The following is a 20119-nucleotide window of genomic DNA, read 5'->3' as shown; positions in this document are numbered from 1 at the left end:
AAGCGCCAAAGCATGGTGAACTTTATTAATGTTAACTTCTGTGCACAAGACAAGAATTGCCTGCAACCAGTGAGATTGGACTGTAAACCAAAGAACCTTGCTGAACTTACACACACACAAGCTCTTAGCATTAGAAAGGGGTTAAGTGAGTCAATAGAGATAAGTTAAAGTTTGATTCTATTTTCATGTTCAAAGTTAGTTAAAAGCAACTTTTGTTTAAGTAACCCTTTGTCGAGGTGCGTACCTATTGCGACTGGGTTTTGGGGTCCTCTCGGCTCGTCACAGATGGAACAGTTGAGGAGGTAAAGGGGTAAAGAGTTGTGAGAGGAAAGCACCAGCACGGGACAGAAGCAAAGGGGAGAGACTGAGAGCCGCATTTTCTTTAGGTCTTGTTTGGTTATTTCTGTTCCCACATTCAGATGTCCAGGGGGAGGGGGGAGAGTTAAAGTTCAATTTAAAAAGTAAGCAAATCCACTTTGAAGAAAATAGATAGGAAAAATGTTTTTAAAAAGTATAAATATTTGGCAGATGGATATTGAGGGAGAAACAGAAAATAGAGCCCTTGGATGTTAGCAGAATCATTGCAGCTTCCAAATACGAAAGAGCAGTGGAATGAAAGATTGAGGCATTCTGGAATAATATATTATTCAACAATAAAATGTCAGCTGATCATCACTATTTAAAACTGAAATATTACTCATTTATTCAGCTGATTGAAGTGTAATTATTGTAAAAATGGACAAAACACAACTTAGTTGGGCAGCTTGGCGAAACACCTATACCAGAGTATGCAACTATATCGAAAGAAATCAGCAGAAAGAACCTTTTATTATTTCCAGCTGACATTTTTTTTCAGGCATTTTTTTTCAAACCTCTCAAACCTACCTGTAAATACCCTAATTTGCTTGATAGAAAAATCTTCATTAAATGGTGAGCCCTGAAGCCTCATCATCAGATACTGGGATTCTAATGTACCTCAGGGTAGTTGGTGGGCACGATCATGTGATTGCTTTTCTGCGCTTTGGTGATGGTCACTTCTTCAAGAAGAGTAAGGGCGCGTATCTCGAACTGCTTGGAAGGCTTTGCTCTGTTTTCCCTACCAAGATCTACCTGAATGATCTCAGTCCCTTCCCATGTCCAACAGGACTTGGTCAGCCTCATTTCATGTCCAAAGCCAATTCTTCGCACGTTCCAGTCATTGCAGTCTCTCATAGAAACATAGGTGCAGGAGTCAGCCATTTGGCCCTTCAAGCCTACACCTCCTTTCAATATGATCATGGCTGATTAGAACCCGGTTCCTGCCTTCTCCCCATACCTCCTGATCCTCTTAGCCACAAGGGCCAAATCTAACCTTCTCTTAAATATTGACAAGGAACCGGCGCTCAACTACTTCCTGTGGCAAAAAATTCCACAGGAATTCACGGCCAGGGTTTTCATTTTCTATCCTTTGCCCTGGAACTTCAAACCCTTAGTGAACATGCCACCTGAAACAGTACAGGCCTAGCATGAAGTAGGCAGGTTTTGATCACCTGCCTGTATATTGCATCATTCTTCTGGGATAAAAAGAACACCATGTTGTAATTGCCATTTAAATCATGGTTCTGAAGCAACTTTGATTATGAAAAGTGTCAATGTTTTTATTTTAAATTCCAGAATATGTCATCAAGCTCAAAATATATAATATTATACCACATAGCTCAATTTTTGGGTAAAACTTTGAATCACATTATGAATCAAGTTAATCCGCTGAGAAAATTCAAAAGTTGATGGCTCCTTCCATGGAACGTGGCTTTTAGATATTTACTTATTGACAGCTATGGTTTGATTTAGCTATGGTTGAACCTGTGGTTTGCTCTATAGGCTGCGTGCTTACAATTCGAGATTTTATTTTCCACTGACTTGTCTTTGATCAATCCTTGTGTGACGTTGTGAGGCAAAACGAAATTTTTTTTTTAAATGGCTTTTCAGTTGACCAGACAGGGAAGATCCCTGCAGAATTAGTTAATCTGATTTGGATTTCAAGAGAGATACCACAATTTATTTCACTGCCTTAGTTTGTAGAAAAGTGTGTGGGGGGAGGGGGTGGGGTGGGGTGGGAAATCGTCGTCACGGAAAGTGTTTCAGATTGGGCTCCTGTTATTTCTGATGACTGACAGGCAAATGCAAAAATTAATCTTCAACCCAAGAATGAATGCAGATGGAGAATAAATAAACATCCTAGATCAACAGAAAAGAATGTTTAGGTCTTCGATTTAATGATTGGTAGAAGAAATTTAACGTAATATGTTGATCATCTTTGAAAGGCTTCAACTGCTTGTCTGCCTCTTTTAAAATCAGATGGATGAATTTTACTTTCTTGAATATAGGCTTGGCAGCATAAATTCCAGCCAAATTTATTGTGACTAGTGTCATTAGTTTCCTTAAACTCTAAATAGTGATCACCAGACTCTAAATGTTCAAAATGTTAACAGCTGTATAGGTGAACAGCAAGGTTAGGTGCTGCAGGTAAGAAGAAACGCTCAGGGACATGAAAGAGATATGTACGTCTTCAATCTTGCAGGAAAATATAGACATTTTCTATTTGTGAGATCACTAAAAAATAGTCATTATGTTCCATAAGACTAAACTCCAGCCTGAAGCAATCCTGCTGTTATACTGCAATAGATTTTCTGTCTATTGGCTCTGTCCAAATGATTAACAAGATCCTTATTCTTAAATACTATTTGGTGCCTGTAATAATTCAGGCATTCCATTCTTTTTTTCCACTGCATGCCTAATATGCTTGTGGATACAGCAGGGAGTCCATATCTGCCCATCTGTTGGAGCCACGTCCGTGGCGTGCATTCTCCGTCTGAAGTGGCAAGTTGTGCAGTATTCTAAATGTTATTCAAATAGGTGTGACATAGCAATCAGGCAGCAAAAAACATTAATTCCAAAAAATGGCAAGTGTAGAATGATTTTCAGGCTGTTTTAAATTTGCAGTGTGATTTTTACAATGCTTTGACATTAATTGACTCTGATGCTGGTATTGTATTTCTTCCCCCAAACAACCAGGATAGCGGGTCTTCTCTTTAAAGGAAACCCACATAATGATTGAGAACTTGATTATCTGATCGCACATTGAATCATGATTCATTCTTATTCATTTTTAATTGGATTAATATCGGAGTGCTTTGAAGCGCATTTTAAAAAAATTTTTTGGGGTGTTTGAACCCCAAAATGGTATTTTCAAGATCTAACCATAGGCTAATTTCCATAAGAATGTGGAATGTATTTCCAATGTGCTGGTCTGGAATTTGGCACAATTTAAGTTTTGCTAAGTACAACGATGAGTGAAAGCACAAATCGCAACTTCAGCACTTAATGTCAAAGGTAATAACGAGAAGGAGCAGCAGGAATTTGACAACATTTTTTCATGCCCGAGACTCTGGTAGCAAAAGTGGACGAACGTTTATCGCGGAAGCCAAAAATAAACTGTATATTTAGGGATGCTGTTACTGAACTGGCTCCCAGCATTTTAACATAGTCAGTAAAAACACAAAATGCTGGAGAAACTCAGCAGGTCAAACAGTGTCTTTTATGTAGAGATACATAACCGACGTTTCGGGCTTGAGCCCTTCATCAAAGTCGTTGAAAGTGGGTGTGCAGTTGCAGCAGGTGGTGAGGAAGGCGAATGCTCTGTTGGCATTCATAGCAAGAGGATTTGAGTCCAGGAGGACAGAGATCCTGCAACAGGGCCTTGGTGAGACCACATTTGGAGTACTGGGTGCAGTTGTTGCCTTCATATCTGAGGAAGGACATCCTCGCCATGGAGGGGGTGCAGACTGATACCAAGGATGGAAGAATTAAGGTTGGATAGACTAGGCTTGTATTCTTTGGAATTTAGAAGATTGAGGGTGGATCTGATAGAAGCATAAAATTCTTAAGGGTTTAGACAGACTAGATGCAGGTAGGTTGTTTCCAATGCTGGGAAAAACCAGAACCAAGGGTCACAGTTTAAGAAGGGAGAAGTTTTTTTAGGACTGAGATGAGGAAAAATTCCTTCTCTCAGAAGGTGGAGGATCTGTGGAATTTTTTGCCACAGGAAGTAGTTGAGGCCGGTTCCTTGTCAATATTTAAGAGAAGGTTAGATTTTTCCCTTGTGGCTAAGGGGATCAGGGGGTATGGGGAGAAGGCAGGAACCGGGTTCTAATCAGCCATGATCATATTGAAAGGAGGTGTATGCTTGAAGGGCCAAATGGCTGACTCCTGCACCTATGTTTCTATGAGAGAATGCCGGCGAATGTCAGAACAAAGGAGGGGGAGGGTGGGTGGCAGGACAGGTGATGATAGGTGGAGAAGAGAGAGAGAGTATAGTGGCACTGAGGGGGGAGGGGAAAGGCAGGGCTGTGTGGGTGAAAGAACTGGAAAGGCAGGCAATGAGGGAGGGGTAAGAAAAGGCGAGCAGGTTTAATGGAAAGCAGTGAAGTCAATGTTCATGCCATCTGGCTGGAGGGTGAAAATATGGTGTTGTTCCTCCAATCCGCGGGTGGTCAGGGTGGGACAGTACATAAGGCCATGGATACCCATGTGAGGGCGGGAGTGTGACCCAGAATTGAAATAGTTAGCAACTGAGAGGTCGCTGTGGTTGCAAACGGAGCGGAGGTGCTGAGCAAAGCAATCTCCCAATCTGCGACCGGTCTCCCCGATGCCAAATAGGGTGCACAAGATGCAATACGTAGAGAACACTGTTTGACCTGCTGAGTTTCTCCAGCATTTTTACCTCAACCTCGGTGCCCACAGAATTTTGTGTTTTACTATTAACCGCAGAGCCCACCTCACTGACAAAAAACAAAGGAGGAAAAACCCAACACCCAACCCCAACCAACCAATTTTCCCCTGCAACCGCTGCAACCGTGTCTGCCTGTCCCGCATCGGACTTGTCAGCCACAAACGAGCCTGCAGCTGACGTGGACATTTACCCCCTCCATAAATCTTCGTCTGCGAAGCCAAGCCAAAGACAAAGAATGTTATCGGTCCATGTCGTCTCGACAACTAATGTTATTTTTCATTAAAAAAAATATTTTTGCTCCCCAAAGCAAAACACTCAGCAACACTGTACAAGAGGTAAAAGGAAATTGACTGACAATCTCAGAAGTTGCACCTTGAATGAACTTAGATAATTAAAATCTGGGGACAATATGGATGGTTACCTCTCTTTATGATGATGTTTCGTCAGTCATGCTCACTGCTATCAATATTTGAATTAAGTAGATATTTAAGCTGGAGAATGAAGTCACAGACATGTTTGAGCCGAGATTGAACCTGGCTTTCTGGGTGTGAGCCAGAATCAATGTGGTACAGTGCTTTTTTAACACTCATGATAGCAAGCTTCCAATGCGAGGTGTTAGGTGAATATTTAGGGTAATCACATCAATTTGGTGGACAGATTGGCAAATGCCGTCTGCCAGTCAAAGCACATCAGAGGCTTAACTTATTTTTTTTCTTTGCACCCCCCCCCCCCCAACCTTCTTTCAGTGGAAGACACAGTGATTGCAGTTCCATATGGGAGTCGCCATGTGAAAATCACCCTGAAAGGACCCGCCCATCTTTGTAAGTTTCCCTTGAAATCTTTCACAATTAAGGGTGTAAAAGTCATTTTAGTTCTGAACGTCAGTGTTACATATCACAAAGCAATGCTCATGATGATGGTTCTCGGATTGGGGGGGTGGGGTGGGTTGAATTATATGGAGAGGCTGGATAGGTTGGAATGGTTTTCTCTGAAGAACGGGAGACTGAGGAGTGATGTTACGGAGGTTTATAAGCCACGTTCCCTCTAATTTTTAGACGTCAGTGTGCGTAAAAATCTTGCATTGTGCAATTTTTTTTTCCTGTGACAAAAGTATGTGCGCACTGAATGCTGGTGCAAATGTAAACTTGTAATTGATTCGGGATCATTTTGGCACAGCCTCTCTCTGTTGGAACAGGAAAGATGAGGTAACGTAAATTCATGATGTGCAAATGTGGTATTTGAAAAACCGACTAACTAGTTAATGGAAATGGGTAGCTAAGAGATTATTTTCAAAAAGTATAATTATTTATGAGTACATTATTTAAGGTAACTGATCCTTTGTGCACGTAAATTTCCTTTGTGCGCTGGTTGCAAAATGTGTGCATGCGCCCACCGCTTAGAGCAGTGATTCTCAACCTTTTTCTTTCCACTCACATACCACTTTAAGTATTCCCTGTGCCATCAGTGCTCTATGATTGGTAAGGGATTGCTTAAGATGGTGTGTGGGTGGAAAGAAAAAGTTTGAAAACCACTGTTTTAATCGTACCTCATTGACTCATTATGTGCACGGTTTCATAACTCCCAAGGAAATGGGCCAATGGCAATTTTTCTCAGGAAAAATATTTCAATAACAATTGGGTCTAGAGCAATAATTTTCAACCTTGCCTCCTCACTAACATCCCACCCTAAGCAATCCCTTACTGATCACAGAGCACCGATGGCATAGGGATTACTTAAAGTGGCGTGTGAGTGGGAAGCAACAGGTTGAGAACCACTGGCTTAGAGGGAGCAGTGTTTATAAGTTCATGAGAACCACATGCAAGATGGATTGTCACGGTGTTTTTTTTACATGGTAGGGGAATCTAAAAGCTAGAGAGTAGAGATTTAAAGTGAGTAGGGGAAGAGGGTTTTTCACACAGGCTACAAAGAGGTGACAGAGGAAGTGGTACAGACAGGTGCAATTACAATATTTTGGGAATATGCATGGATAGGAAAGACTTTGAAGGATATGGGCCAAATGGGAGAAGCTCATGAAGGTCCCTCGGTCAGCATGGTCCATTTGGGCCGATTGGCCTGTTTTCCGTGCTGCAAAGTTCAATGACAATAAATTTATTTTCTAAAGCATGACTTGCGATGTCAACAATCACGTGGGGGAAAATGCCAGCACATGAAAGCTTAATTAAATTGATCAAATATTTTTATTTGATTTTATTTCACTCCTTTGAAATTCTGACTAATGCATTTATCATTTTTTGGGTGAAACTGCCAATTCAGCACATTCTTAGTTGGCACGTTGCTTCCGGTTGTTAAAACAAAAATCAGCTTTTCTCTGAAGGCGTATTGTTTGTTTTATTAAAGCTGCAAGCCTCATTGGTGTCAATTTCTACTTAAATTAATTTTCCAAAGGGTAAATAGTTCTCTGATTATTTAAATATAGTTTTTTATTTCCATGCTGATTCGGTTAATCTTGACATTTTTAATTTTGTAATCACCCTGTTATTTAATCTTTTCCCCATTTGATTTAAGTATCACATTGGAAATCCTTGCGCGCTTCGGAACGCAGCTGTGTGACTAATGACCAGATCCAAGTTGAAAGTTGAGCCCGGGATGGTTATTCATCCTATGGAATTCTACCCCTTGGTCTTTGTAACACCCATCCAGCCAAACCAATTAAAATAAGTCGAGCATTTTGGAATGCTTTCCACAGGCCTGGTAGGAAATATGTAGAGAGAAGCAGAAAAGCCCGCATCTTATCATTTTAATTTCAAATGTCGCAAATGAACCTGCCGCAGAGTAAAAGGCCGTAATTCACAAAAGTGCTGGAGAAACTCAGCAGGTTGTACGGGACTCGTAGGAGGCAAAGGGGTAACCGATATTTTGGGTGGTCCCTTCCTCCGGAATAATGCATTTGACCCCAGCACCTGCAGATTTCTTCAAAAATGTCATATCAACTACTTCCAGGCAGCTCCAGTGAAATTTCAATGGGTCAGCGTAAGTGGTTGCAGGTTCTGTGTGCACGCACGTCCAATTATGCCATTTTGTAGCCCCTTGGGAACATTTTACCAAGTTATCATTGTTGAACAGTAAGATCAGTGGTTTTCAACCTCCCTCCCCGCCACCCCCCCCCCCCACTATTGACATACCACCTGAAGTAATCCCTCAGCAACTGCAGAGCGCTGATGGTTTAGGATGCTGTAGGTGCTCTGTGGCTCGTAAGGGATCACTTCAGGTGGTATGTGAGTGGAAAGGAAAGAGCCACTGAGTTAGACATTAGCAACTCATTGCTTGACCAGGAGCCCACCAATGCAAGACCCAAGTTTACATTTTATTTTTCTGCTCCACTTACAACCAATGGTGCCTGCAATTCATGAGTCCAGTAGGAACTGATCCCACCTGTGACTCGACCCCTGAAACATCAAACCCACCTCCCCAATGCAGTGATATCCTCTGACCTCCACCACCTCAGCTACTAAGCTGATTGGCAGCCCCTCCTGACTATTGAATTTCATCAGTTCAGCCCCACTAAGTTGCCCCTCTCTTTGGTTACCATTATTATCCCCACTCCCAGTCCTCCCAGATCTGTCATTCTTGCTGAGCTGCAGTGGCTGTTTAGAAGTGCCCAAGGCTTTGTGCATTGGACACTTTATTTAAATTTTCAATTTGGGCATGGAGCACCATAACAGGTTGTTTCGGCCCACGTGCCGCCCAGTAAAACCCAATTAATCTCCAATCTCCGGTACGTTTCAAACAGCAGAGTACCCGGAGGAAACCCACGCGGATACGGAGAACTTAACAACTCCTTTTAGACAGCACGGGATTCAAACCCCTGTCCCGATGGCTGGCGCTGCAAGAACGTTGCCACACTAACCGTGCCATCCCCTGAGAGTTTCGTCGAGCAGACCCACCTCCTCAGTGGCTGATGCTTTCATATTGCTCACCATCTTAACATAACATAACATAACATAACAATTACAGCACGGAAACAGTCCATTAGGCCCTTCTAGTCCGCACCGATCCAAACACCCCCTTCTAGTCCCACCTCCCTGCACAATGCCCATAACCCTCCATCTTCTTCTCATACCACCTGAAGTAATCCCTCAGCAACTGCAGAGCGCTGATGGTTTAGGATGCTGTAGGTGCTCTGTGGTTCGTAAGGGATCACGGAGGATCTTGTGCCAGTAGATTTTGGATAAATTCTTTATTTCGCATTTCTGACACCTGCACTACATTTTTGTCTTGTTTTAGCTCAATCTGGAGATTTGTAATGCACTTTCAACTAATTTAGTGGGAATGCCTTTCAATTGCAGAGCAATGTTGATTGGATTGGTTTAAATTTCTATTTAATAGTTGGAAGAAATTTGGGAAGAAGTTTTCTGGCATTATCATATCATCAACCATTGGGAGGATGGGGAACTGCAGACTTCTCTTGCAGGACTAAAATCAGGGCAATCAGCCAAATTTTCAAATGGGGGCAGGTGGGCAGTGGAAAAATAAAACTGAGGAGAGGAGAAGTATCAGTTACAACCCAACTGTTTCAGTGTGATTGAATTCTGTGCTATATTTTGAACATTGTTGCTTTGATGACGTCTTTCATGTATTTTTTTGAAGACTAATGACAATCAGTAAGCAATACTGGTAATCAGTAATAACTACATTGCAAAGCCTGGTTATATATTTCAAATACTAGACTTGAAATATAATTCCATGCCAAAGAAAAACGTGAAAGTCTGCAGATGCCGTGGTTGAAGTAAAGCCTCAATGCTGGAGAAACTCAGCAGGTCAAATGGTGGTTTATGTAGCAAAATAACCAATGCTTTGGGCTTGTACCTATCATCCAGGTATGGAAAAATATATCTTTATCTTTCCCATATAAATTACCTTGACCTGCTGAGTTTCTCTGGCATTGTATATAGTTCCATGCAGTTTACTTTTCCTGAATAACTATTACAAAGCACTCAAAGTCACCTAAACTAAGGAGCTGATTGTGACTTCAGGATGGGAAAACCAGAGGTGTACAATTGAGGGATCAGAGGCGGAGAGAGTGAGCCAATTTAAGTTCTTGGGTGTCACTATCTCGGAGGATCACCAATGGCATTGTGAAGAAAGCACATCAGCACCTCTACTTCCTCAGGAGTTTTCAAAGGTTTGGTATGACATCAGAAACCCTGGAAAATTTCAGCAGATTTGTGGTGGAAATTGTGCTGACTGGCTGCATCATGGTCTGGTATGGGGATACCAATGTCTCTGAGGGTAAAGCCCTGCAAAAGGTAGTGGAGACAGCCCAGGGCATTACAGGCAAAACTCTCCCCACTATCAAGAACATCTAAAGGGATTAATGCCAACAGAGGGCAGCAGCAATCATCAAGGATCCAAACCACCCAGCATGCACTCTGTTCTCGCTGCTGCCATCAGGTAGAGGTGTCACAAGACTCACCTCACCAGGTTCAGGAATAGCTGCTCCCCCTCCACCATCAGACTCCTCAACAATAAACTCAATCAGGGACTCATTTAAGGATGTGGTTGTGCACTTTATTGATTTTTTAAAATTCTCTCTGAATTGCACAGTCAGTTTGTTTATATTTGCTATCTGCCTACCGCTCTTTAATTACATGTTCAGTTTTTTTTTGCACCACCATTAAGTGATCATTCTGCCCCGCCCGCAGAATTATGGTGTTATGTGATGTCATGAATGTACTCTGACCATAAATCTGAAATCTAAAACCGCAGACCTCCTGCCCCTCAGCTTTAAAACTCCAGGATTGATCCCAAGCTCTGGTGCTGTCAGTGTGGGGTTTGTACGTTTTCCCTGTGATCTCGTGACTTTTGTCCAGTTGTTTCACTATCCTTTGACGAAGGTGTGTGGATGGTAGAGTAAATCGGCTGCTGTAAACTGTCCTTTGTGTGTCGGTGATTGGTGGAGGTGGGAAGCAGTTGGTGGGAGCATGGCGAAGCTAAACTGGGATTCATCCCCATGGGTGTTTGCTCAGTCTGTTCAGATTTGATGGGCCAACACCTTGTTTTCTGCTGAATGGTTTGATAATTCCAAGAAACATTTTTGTTCATCCACATTGTTGCAAGTGAGGAAAAATTAATTACTACTGAATGATGAGCTAAACTACTGCAGAATATTTTGTGTAGGTTGTCACAAACTGATATCTCTTTGAGAAGCCAAAAATGTCAGGAGGATGTAAACACATTGGGTGGGAAGGTGTGTGATGAGTCTGGGCTTGTCTCATACTAGCTCCTCCCCCCTATCCCAATGATCCACTCGTCCACACTCATGATTTGTGTCTGAATCTCCAAGGCCTTTCAATTATAAGGTCTCGGCTGGTAGAACTCGAAACCACTGCTCCACGTTGCCAATTTGACATTTTGATAGCTTGTGCCACGGAAGGTCTTTGCGTTTGCTTCTAAATGTTTCTAAGAAGTAAAATTAAAGTGAGTTTCCCTAAAAGTTCCTGTCTTAAAGATGCATTCTCCAGGGCCCTGCCATTCACTGTCTTGTTCCTACTGTGGTTTGAACCAAAGTTCCCATTGATCTCAACCCAGCTGCATACTTAGATATCATTCCTCATTGTTCACCAATTTTGGTGTCATCTGCAAATGTTAACTACGTAACCATCCAAATTATTAACGCATATTACAAGCAATAGTGGACTCGCTGTTGATTCTAATAGGACACCCCTGGTCACAAATCTCCAATCAGAAAAAAAAAATCCTCCACAAGTACTTTCTGTCTCCTTCCACTAAACCAATTTTGAATCAAATGTGTCAACCCCACTTGGATCTCCAGCCACACTTTGTCCCAGAGATAACCTGCCATGAGGGGGCTCATCAAAGCCCTGCTGAAGTCCATAGATGCAATGTCCACAGCACATTAATCCTCTTCAAAAAGCTATCAGATTTGGGAGACACGATGTACCTTGCCTGAAGAGGGCGCGCAAATCATCAAGGACCTCTCCACCCTGCAAGCAGCATCTTCCCAGCTGCTCCTGTCGGGGGGAAGAGATCCAGGAGGATCAGAGCCAGCACCACCAGGCTGAGGAACAGTTTCTTCCCTCGGGCAGTGAGAAGGCTCACATTAACCATCTGAGACTCTCATATTTGCAAAACAGTATTTATTGATTATATATGACTACTTGTCTGTCATTTTGGCTTTCTACATGTTCATTTCCTCCCAACCTTGCCTTTTCCCCAAGGTGCAGATTGAATTAAATGTTTCCCTTCTGTTCATTTAAGATTTCTTCCCCAAGTCTGAAATTGAGTCAGTCCTTGTGAATTCCATTTCCCACCTGTTCATGCACCCCATCCATTAATGCCATATAACTACCCCCCCCCCCCCGCCCCCAAATAATCTCTCTTGAAAGTGTTTCAGTCCTCCTTCAGTTATCTTTCTGTTTTTTTCTGCCTTCCTTTTTGGCACTTGCATATTTTCCTGCATCTTGTTTTTCATGAGTTATTCCCATCAATCAATTCACAGCACAAAGCAATAAACTTGGCCTTGTGAAAAGCAGATGGCATGTGCAGCCCATACTTCATGTTGCCATAATGTAAGTGTTTCAGGATATTTCCATTAATTTTTGATTGTCAAGTAAGTATTGATTTCATTATTCTACAGTTCATGAAAAAGGCACATTTAAGGTGATATGTCCACCGAATAAAACTGTTGCGATTAATTTCAGGTTGCAGATTCGGCAGAGATATGTCAACATTTTCAATGTTGTTTCTTGAATGGAATCAAAGGAATTCTTCCTTCCATGTCTAAATAAACCTCTGTGTGTTAAAGAAGAAAAAAAAATGTATTTATGTGACACCTTTCACAATTCCAGATGTGGGTTGGAGATTTATAACTGAGTACATTTCAAATGTATTTTTTTTTAAATATAGGACAGGCAGCAAACAGTCATGAGATAGTGAGCTGATCATCCAGTTTCAGGATTGATTTGGTTCAGCCAGCAGGAGTGAGAGCTCTGCTTTATGGCAGAGCGTTTGAAGCTTTTACATCCACTTGTCAGGGTAACCCTGGCCACGGCTTAACGTAATATTACTAACAGTGGAGCCCTCCCTTAGTCCTGCACTGGAGTGTCAGCCTAGATTGTTGGATTTAGATCTCGTAGATTCACATTCAAGGTGAGAGTAGTGGCAGTTTTTTTAAAAATATTCGTGACGTAGAGCATGGTAACAGGCCCTTCTAGCCAACGAGACCATCCCCCCCCCCCCCCCCCCCAAAATACACCAATTGACATACAATCCCCGGTGCTTTTCAAGGGTGGAGGTAACCAGAGCACCCAGAGGGTGTCCCACATGACACAGAGCATTCAAAAACTCCTTACAGACACCGCCGAATTCGAACCTGCTCTTCTGGCTCTGAAATAGCCTCATGCTAATTGCTCGCCGTACTGCCCCTGAACTGAGGCGGATCACTTTTTAGTGTGTCATGTCAACATGCATGAAATCATTAACCTCATGAAATGAGGCTGGACATTTTCACGTAAATCAACCCACCCCCGCCTCCCCCCCCCCCCCCCCCCCCCACTGCCACTCACTACCATTAGCCGCTGAAATTGTATCTGTAAAAGCTTTTCAGTGGGGAAATTGGGACTTGCCACATGATGATGATCTTCCAGCAGTGCAGAACAAATCACTGCAAAGAGTTAAACAACACCTCATATTCCATCTGGGAACTCTCTACCCAGATGGCATTAACATCAACTTCTTCGGTTTCCATTCACCCCCTCCCCTGAATCTCTCTCTCTCTCTCTCTCTCTCTCTCTCTCTCTCTCTCTCTCTCTCCTATCCCTCCTCCAGCTCCCATCCCCTTCTCTTCCCTCTCCTTTCAACTACCCTCTTCCCCAACATTTCACTCGTTTCTCTTCTACCGTCCCACCTGTATCCACCTATACCTCTTACCTGTTAGCCTCTCCCCCTGTCTGTGTCTCCCTCCTCTCTTCTCTCTCCCCCACCCCAAACCTTTCAGGCACATTATTGCTCATACTTGGATGAAAGGCTCGAGCCTGAAGCGTTGGTTACCTTTGACTTCCTACAGATGCTGCATGACCTGCAGAGTTTCTCCAGCATATTTCTGTAGCATCTAGATCAAGATTCATTTTATTGTCATGTAATAAAAGTGTCATATTACATGAACTTGCTCTTGCCTGATGTTAGGCAGGCAGATTCGCCATTGTCAGAAATTCCCTGAAGTGTCTCTTACAGTCAGAGAAAGAGAAGCAAAAGAGAGTCCCCAAAGTCCGCATGTGTCCATAGATTCGCCTCCAGCATTTCTGTAGCCAGATAGAGTCCAGTCCAAACTATTGGCGACCCGAGCTCCAGATCTGCACTTTCGACACGGTCAGGAACTCCTCAGTGCCTTCGGCACCCACTCGTGTCCAGGTTCAGATACCTTTTATCCCTTCAGTCGGTTTCGAGCCAGTCCGCAGCACGGTGCGAGTCTCCCGACAGCAGAAGCCCACCGCTTGCACGGGTTCCTCACCTCAAGTTGCCAGCAGCCCACCGCTTGAGTGGGTCTTTCAGCCACGGAGCCCCCCTCACTGGTCCGCCTCCATGGTCACCGTCCCCTTGGGTTGTCTCACTGCTTCTCTTTCTCAGACGGGCGGCGGTGCCCTGCGCCAGTCCTCCACAGCCCTGGAGTCCGCCATCCCTTGTGGCCACTGCCGATTAGAGGCGTTGCCACCTTGGGCAGAGACCTCGTGGTCGCGGGATTTTAAATAAAATTACCATTGGATCCTTTGACGGGCAGTTCAAAGCCTGTGCGGAGCTGACAGCAGTTGATTGGGCAGTTAGACCCCACGGGACCATGGTATCTCCACTCCTCGCTCCCCGCGGGTCCTCTCCAGTGGCAGCGCTGCCTTTACAGCGGCTCTGAAAGTGCCGCCATTTTTCCTATAGTTGGCCTGTGGTATTCTCCCAGCAAAAACTCGTTTGTAATTTACATTCTACTGATTGGATATACTGAGATGAGCTGAAATTGTTGTTATTGAAATATGAAGGTAATTTTTTGATGCAAAATATCACTGGGTAATAACTTGTAGACTTACACATTTGGGCAATGTCGAAATGTGCAGGAGATGGGAAAAAATGAATGCAGTCTAGAAATGCTGATTAAACCAATTAGTGAACTAAAGCAGAAGAATTCACAGCGAATTGAGTCAAGTTTATTGTCGTCTGGTGGGACAAGTACAACCCTACAAAGCAGAGTTTAGGTTTCAAGTTAACTATCTTTCATTAGAACTGGGAAACGTTTAGAAGGAAAAGACATTGAAAGATGGAGGGGAAGGGAGAGAAGTGGAGGAGGATGTGTCAGGAATGGGGCAGAAGAGGTGAGTAGGAGAAGACAAATCGTTAAATATAGTTTACCAGAAGAGATTAAAAGCTGTGAATTCTGAAAGCGTAAAATGCAAAACCTGCATTTGCTGATTGCCTGAAATGATTGTCTGAACTGTTCAGTTTCAGAATACTGTGAAGTGTGTTTTATGTTTAGAGAATTCACAGTTATTTTTTACCTCTTGTAATTACAGCTAATTATTTGCTTTCTACATACACCTTTTCCAGATGTATCTTTACGACTCAACTAATTGCTTTTTTTTATACAGAACTAGAAAGGTGACAGTATGGAGGGCCAGTTGGCCTCCAGAGTCCTGCAGGCACCTGGTGAGAGGAATCCTCCTGGCCTCACAAGTTACTGCCTTGCTACTCAGCTTTCAGCATTGCCCCTTTCACCTCTCACATCCTTCTGCATTTCTGTCTACTCCCCCCACCCCCCCACCAGCTATGTAATTTCCAGAGAAAAGTAAAATTTCTGCGGTAGCCACAGTTTGCACCAGTCGCCACATATTATAGAGGCCAGTCCAAGTAGATGGTCCTTGCACTAGCCTTGAGTGGAAGCAGCAGGCCTGTCCTGGAGGCTTTCCGACTATGACCAGAGTAGTACCACCAAAGTCCATCAACATAAGTGGCACGAGACAAAACAGGAGGCAGAGTGTTGCCATTGACTTCATCTCTGACAACTATAAAGTTGTAAACAATATAAGTTCAATAAAATAATTAAAAAAGATAAATTGATGTAAAAGAAATAGTCCTAATTACAGAAAACAAAGATAATTATAATGACATTATGTTACAGCCATAAGAGCAAAAAAACTTTTCTTCCTAACCTTTAGGTCCAGAATGTTTTAAATTTAAATACATTTTTAAAATTTGGACATAGGGTAACAGGTGCTTCTAGCCTACATGGCCCAATGAACCTACAACCCCCAGGTGGGACGAATTTGGGGCACCCAGAAGAAACCCTTGCAGACATGGGGCAAATGTGCACACTCGTTGCGGACAGCACTGGATTCAAACCCAGGTCACTGGCGCCGTAACAACATCGCGCTCTCCCTTAATGTCATGGGGCTTGGATCTTCCATCACGTTTGACCTGGGTACGAGGTTGGGCAGACGAGGCTTGTATCCAGTGAAGCTTCGACGTACGCAATCCTATGAGATCTTGAATGGATGCCGAGAGGTTGCGTCCTCGTGGGGGAGTAAAATTAGGGGTCCCTGTTTAAAATAAGGGGCTCCCCGTTTAAGAGAGTTGATTTGCTTTTCTCTTGGAGAGTTGTGAATCTTTGAATTCAATTTTTTTGTATCTTTACACCAACAGTTAGTTGGGTTCTTGATAGGTGACGGGGTGAAATAATTACTGAGGTGAGCAGGAGTTCTGATTGAGCTTGTATTCAGATCAAGCAATATCAGAGTTAAAAGTCAGAAGAAGCAAAGTGGCTCTTTTCTGCTCCGTGTCACTATGTTTGCGTGTTCACTACAATGCTGTGTCCTCCCAACCCTACCAAACATAGATCAAACACAGAGGTGAACAGGAATTGTGCAAGCAATAGATTGGAATACCCAACCCCAACCCCAACCAATTTTCCCTTGCAACCGCTGCAATCGTGTCTGCCTGTCCCGCATCGGACTGGTCAGCCACAAACGAGCCTGCAGCTGACGTGGACTTTTTACCCCCTCCATAAATCTTCGTCCGCGAAGCCAAGCCAAAGAAGATTGGAATACCAAAACCGTTGGTTCAGCCTTCCTGTGGCTTTTACTTTAGATGCCGATGATTGGAAGCTGTAACCTGAATGGGATGGGGTGGGGAGGGTAGGTGGGGGAACCCAAACAAACAGAACAAAGTAATATTAGCTTTCCATTAACAGTGAACGCTCATTTAAATGTTTGCTTCAAGCCTCCAATTAATTTATTATTTTCAAACCAGACTCTGTGAACTCACAGCGATCAATATGATCCACGCCCATAACTTTCTCCGATGAACAAATCACTAGAAAGGAAAACATCAGTTCCAACTTTGGTACCAGTCCAGTAATTTATTAGCCAAACTATGTCATTATCGTGCATAATGACTAACAAATTTGACAAGTGGGTAATGAACTATTGGTCGTCAGCATAAACTAATATCCTGAGCTGTGAATCTAATGCTGTAATAAATACAGGGTTTCACACTCTTTACACCAGTTTAAAAATCCATCAGTCACCTTGCTTGGACGGGGCATCATAAAAATGCAATCACTACATTTCATATGTAACTCAATTGGAACATTTATATTCATTATAACAATTACATATATCTGAATAAATATGCAGGTACTGCATAAATTATGCGACTGCCACACAGAAACTGGCATCAATGCCAATTGGGAGAATTAACTTTCAGCTGCTCTGTCTTTATTTTCAAGCATTCCTTATTGGTAGGGCGCAAACTATTTGACTGTAAATAGTTGCATGCTAGCGTTGCATAACCTATACATGCCTGCCAAGGGAGGGGAGAAGAATTAAAGATTCATAGCGGCCCCTGAGTCTGCTTTTACCATAAGCAACTATTTGCACACTCTCACTTTTCCTGTATTCCTATTAATTTCCCCTAAACTTTACTGCTCACCTGCACACGAGGGGCAATTTATGGTGGCCAAAGCAACCAGAGGAAGCCCACATAGTCTCGGGGGTTACATTTATTAGCCACCCATGCCGTACACAGAGATCAGGATTGAAACCAGGTCACTTTCTCAAGTTTTGCTGATTTCTCAAACTGCTCACTGGTCCAGAGAACCCTCAGACTGCTTCGCTACTCCTTCAAATAATGCTTTCCTTGAACAGGCTGTCTGGGAGGTCTTCGAATTTCATGAGCGCTCAAAAATCAATGACCATTGAATGTAAGGTTTAAAATTAGGACAAACAAAAATACCAAAACCAATAAAACAGGGAAAAAAAACCTTTCGAATCCACTCAATAATATTAAAAATGACGTGAAACGTAAATCTCTCCCTTGCAGCGGCTCTTTTCCAGTTGAAACGAGCAAGGTTGCTAAACCTGCTCCATGCTGTGGGCTCGGGAACCAACGAGGGAGCTTTCCTCTCCTCCACGGGACTCTGGCAGAGGAGCAGGGACATCTCAACTGGGGCAGGCGGCAGCGGGAAAGCTCAAGATATCCAGAGTTGCTTGCACAGATGTTCCTGATTTTCTCATGATTACGTGGTAAATGCAAACAGCTCCATGTGGAACTGTCAGCTTTGTTGTAAACATTTCAAGCCAATGTACTTAAAAATATTAGTTGTAAGGAGTAAGTTTAGTGGGCACTCTCAGATGATTTATTGCCAATTGCTAGTTTTTGAGCTCATCAACCTCAGTCTTGAGTAAAGTGATTTTTTTCATCGTAATTCATATTTCTTTTTTATTCAGTCCATCAACTTTTCATCTCTGATCCATCCTATCAACCTCAGTCTCTCAGATTATCATGTACCAGTCTTCTCAATGATTCTCCCATTAGCTCCCTACATTGGGGGTGATTTAGAGAAGCCAATGAACCAATCAACACTTTTTTTGGGATGTGGTCAGGGAAAACCCATCTGATTGTGCGAAGACCGTGCAAACTCCACACGGACGGCACAGAAAGCCTGGATCAACCGCAGAGCATCACTATATTGCCTCCTCATCATTTGACTCGTGTTCACCACACTCATTTTATGAACAATGGCCGGCTGGTCAATGAAATATCAAAGCCCAAGATGCGAACAGGAAATTGCAACCAGTATTGGTACAGTAGCAGAAAGCAAAGGGTAATGGTTGATGGATGTTTCTGTGACAAAAGCAGTTGTAACCTGCTGGGTTCTACAGGATTTGGTACTCAGGAAATTAATGATTTAGGTCTAAATGTAAGTGATATAATAAAGGAGTTTGCAGATGACAAAAAGAAATGTCATGGGGTAAACAGTGCAGAGGAAGCTTGAGATTGCATGAATATATAAATAGGCAGCTGAGAAACAGCTGCTTCCCATGGGCAGCGAATGCTGAACGACTGAATGAACTTCTCCAACTCGCCCTCTGAGACTCTACTATTTATTAAACAATATTTATTCTATGGATGGTCCTGCATAGGTACTGTTTGTCTGCATGTGTGTTTGCGTGTTTTGGCACGGAGAACGCTGTTTCATTCGGGTGTCCTTGACAATTGGATGATAATGAACTCAAACATTGAATTTAATCTAGAGCAACGTGAAGGAAATATTTCTGGAGAGGTGGAAATATCCCAAAATTGGAGGGGCAGCAAAACAAAAGGATCGTTTAGATCCACCGATCCTTTAAAAGGAGCAGAATGACAGGATAGATTTATCTGTTAACTGAAGCAAATAATATAATAGCACGCTGTTTACGTTAGAAATGTATTGAATGTTTGGTGCAAATAGTGAGCAAAACAAACAAGTTTCATCGGCTCGTTAGGAGAAAGTCGTGATTTCCCTGGAGAGGATATGAAGGAGATTTTTGTGGATGCTCTCAAACTGTTAAAATGCAGATTAGATAAGATGGGGGTTATTTTCTTTGGACAGAGGACGGTGAGACAAGGCCTAATTGATGTGTATGAGATGATGAAGAGTTACATTCGAGGAACCAGGGCTTTTTTGTTCACTTCAGCACAGGAAAACCAACAGCAGAAAGTAATTGCCATAAAGATTAAAGAAGTACTGAAAAGGTTTTTGCCCCAACAACAATAAGGGTAAGGCATAATGAATATTAGTGTGTATTGAAGAACATAGGAACAAGCCCTTTAGCCCACAATATCTTTCTTGGGCATGGTGCCAAATTAAACCAATCACATCTACCTGCATATCCTTACATTCCCTGCACGTTCATGTGCCTTTATAAATTTCTATCTTATCTTTTTCCATCACCTCCCTTGGCAATGTGTTCCCGGTACCTCGCACTGTATGTGTAAAAAAAAATGTTCATTTCCTATTCCCTCTCTCACCTGTGCTCTCCAGAATTTGGTATTTCCATTTGATTAAAA

The 20119-nt window shown here is 42.7% G+C and overlaps 1 protein-coding gene across 1 annotated transcript in view; it reads left to right on the top strand.

Annotated features, from left to right (window-relative positions):
* The window catches only part of LOC138749786 (ADAMTS-like protein 3), a 428872-nt gene that overhangs the window by 180936 nt on the left and 227817 nt on the right, over positions 1-20119 (top strand). Inside the window, exon 6 of the mRNA XM_069911655.1 lies at positions 5518-5592. Within this exon, the coding sequence (XP_069767756.1) occupies positions 5518-5592 (75 nt within the window). The remainder of the gene's footprint in view (positions 1-5517; positions 5593-20119) is intronic.

This window comes from Narcine bancroftii, chromosome 14 (assembly GCF_036971445.1).
Source record: "Narcine bancroftii isolate sNarBan1 chromosome 14, sNarBan1.hap1, whole genome shotgun sequence".
Classification (NCBI taxonomy): Eukaryota; Metazoa; Chordata; class Chondrichthyes; order Torpediniformes; family Narcinidae; genus Narcine; species Narcine bancroftii.
This window is presented reverse-complemented; position numbering and strand designations above follow the sequence as displayed.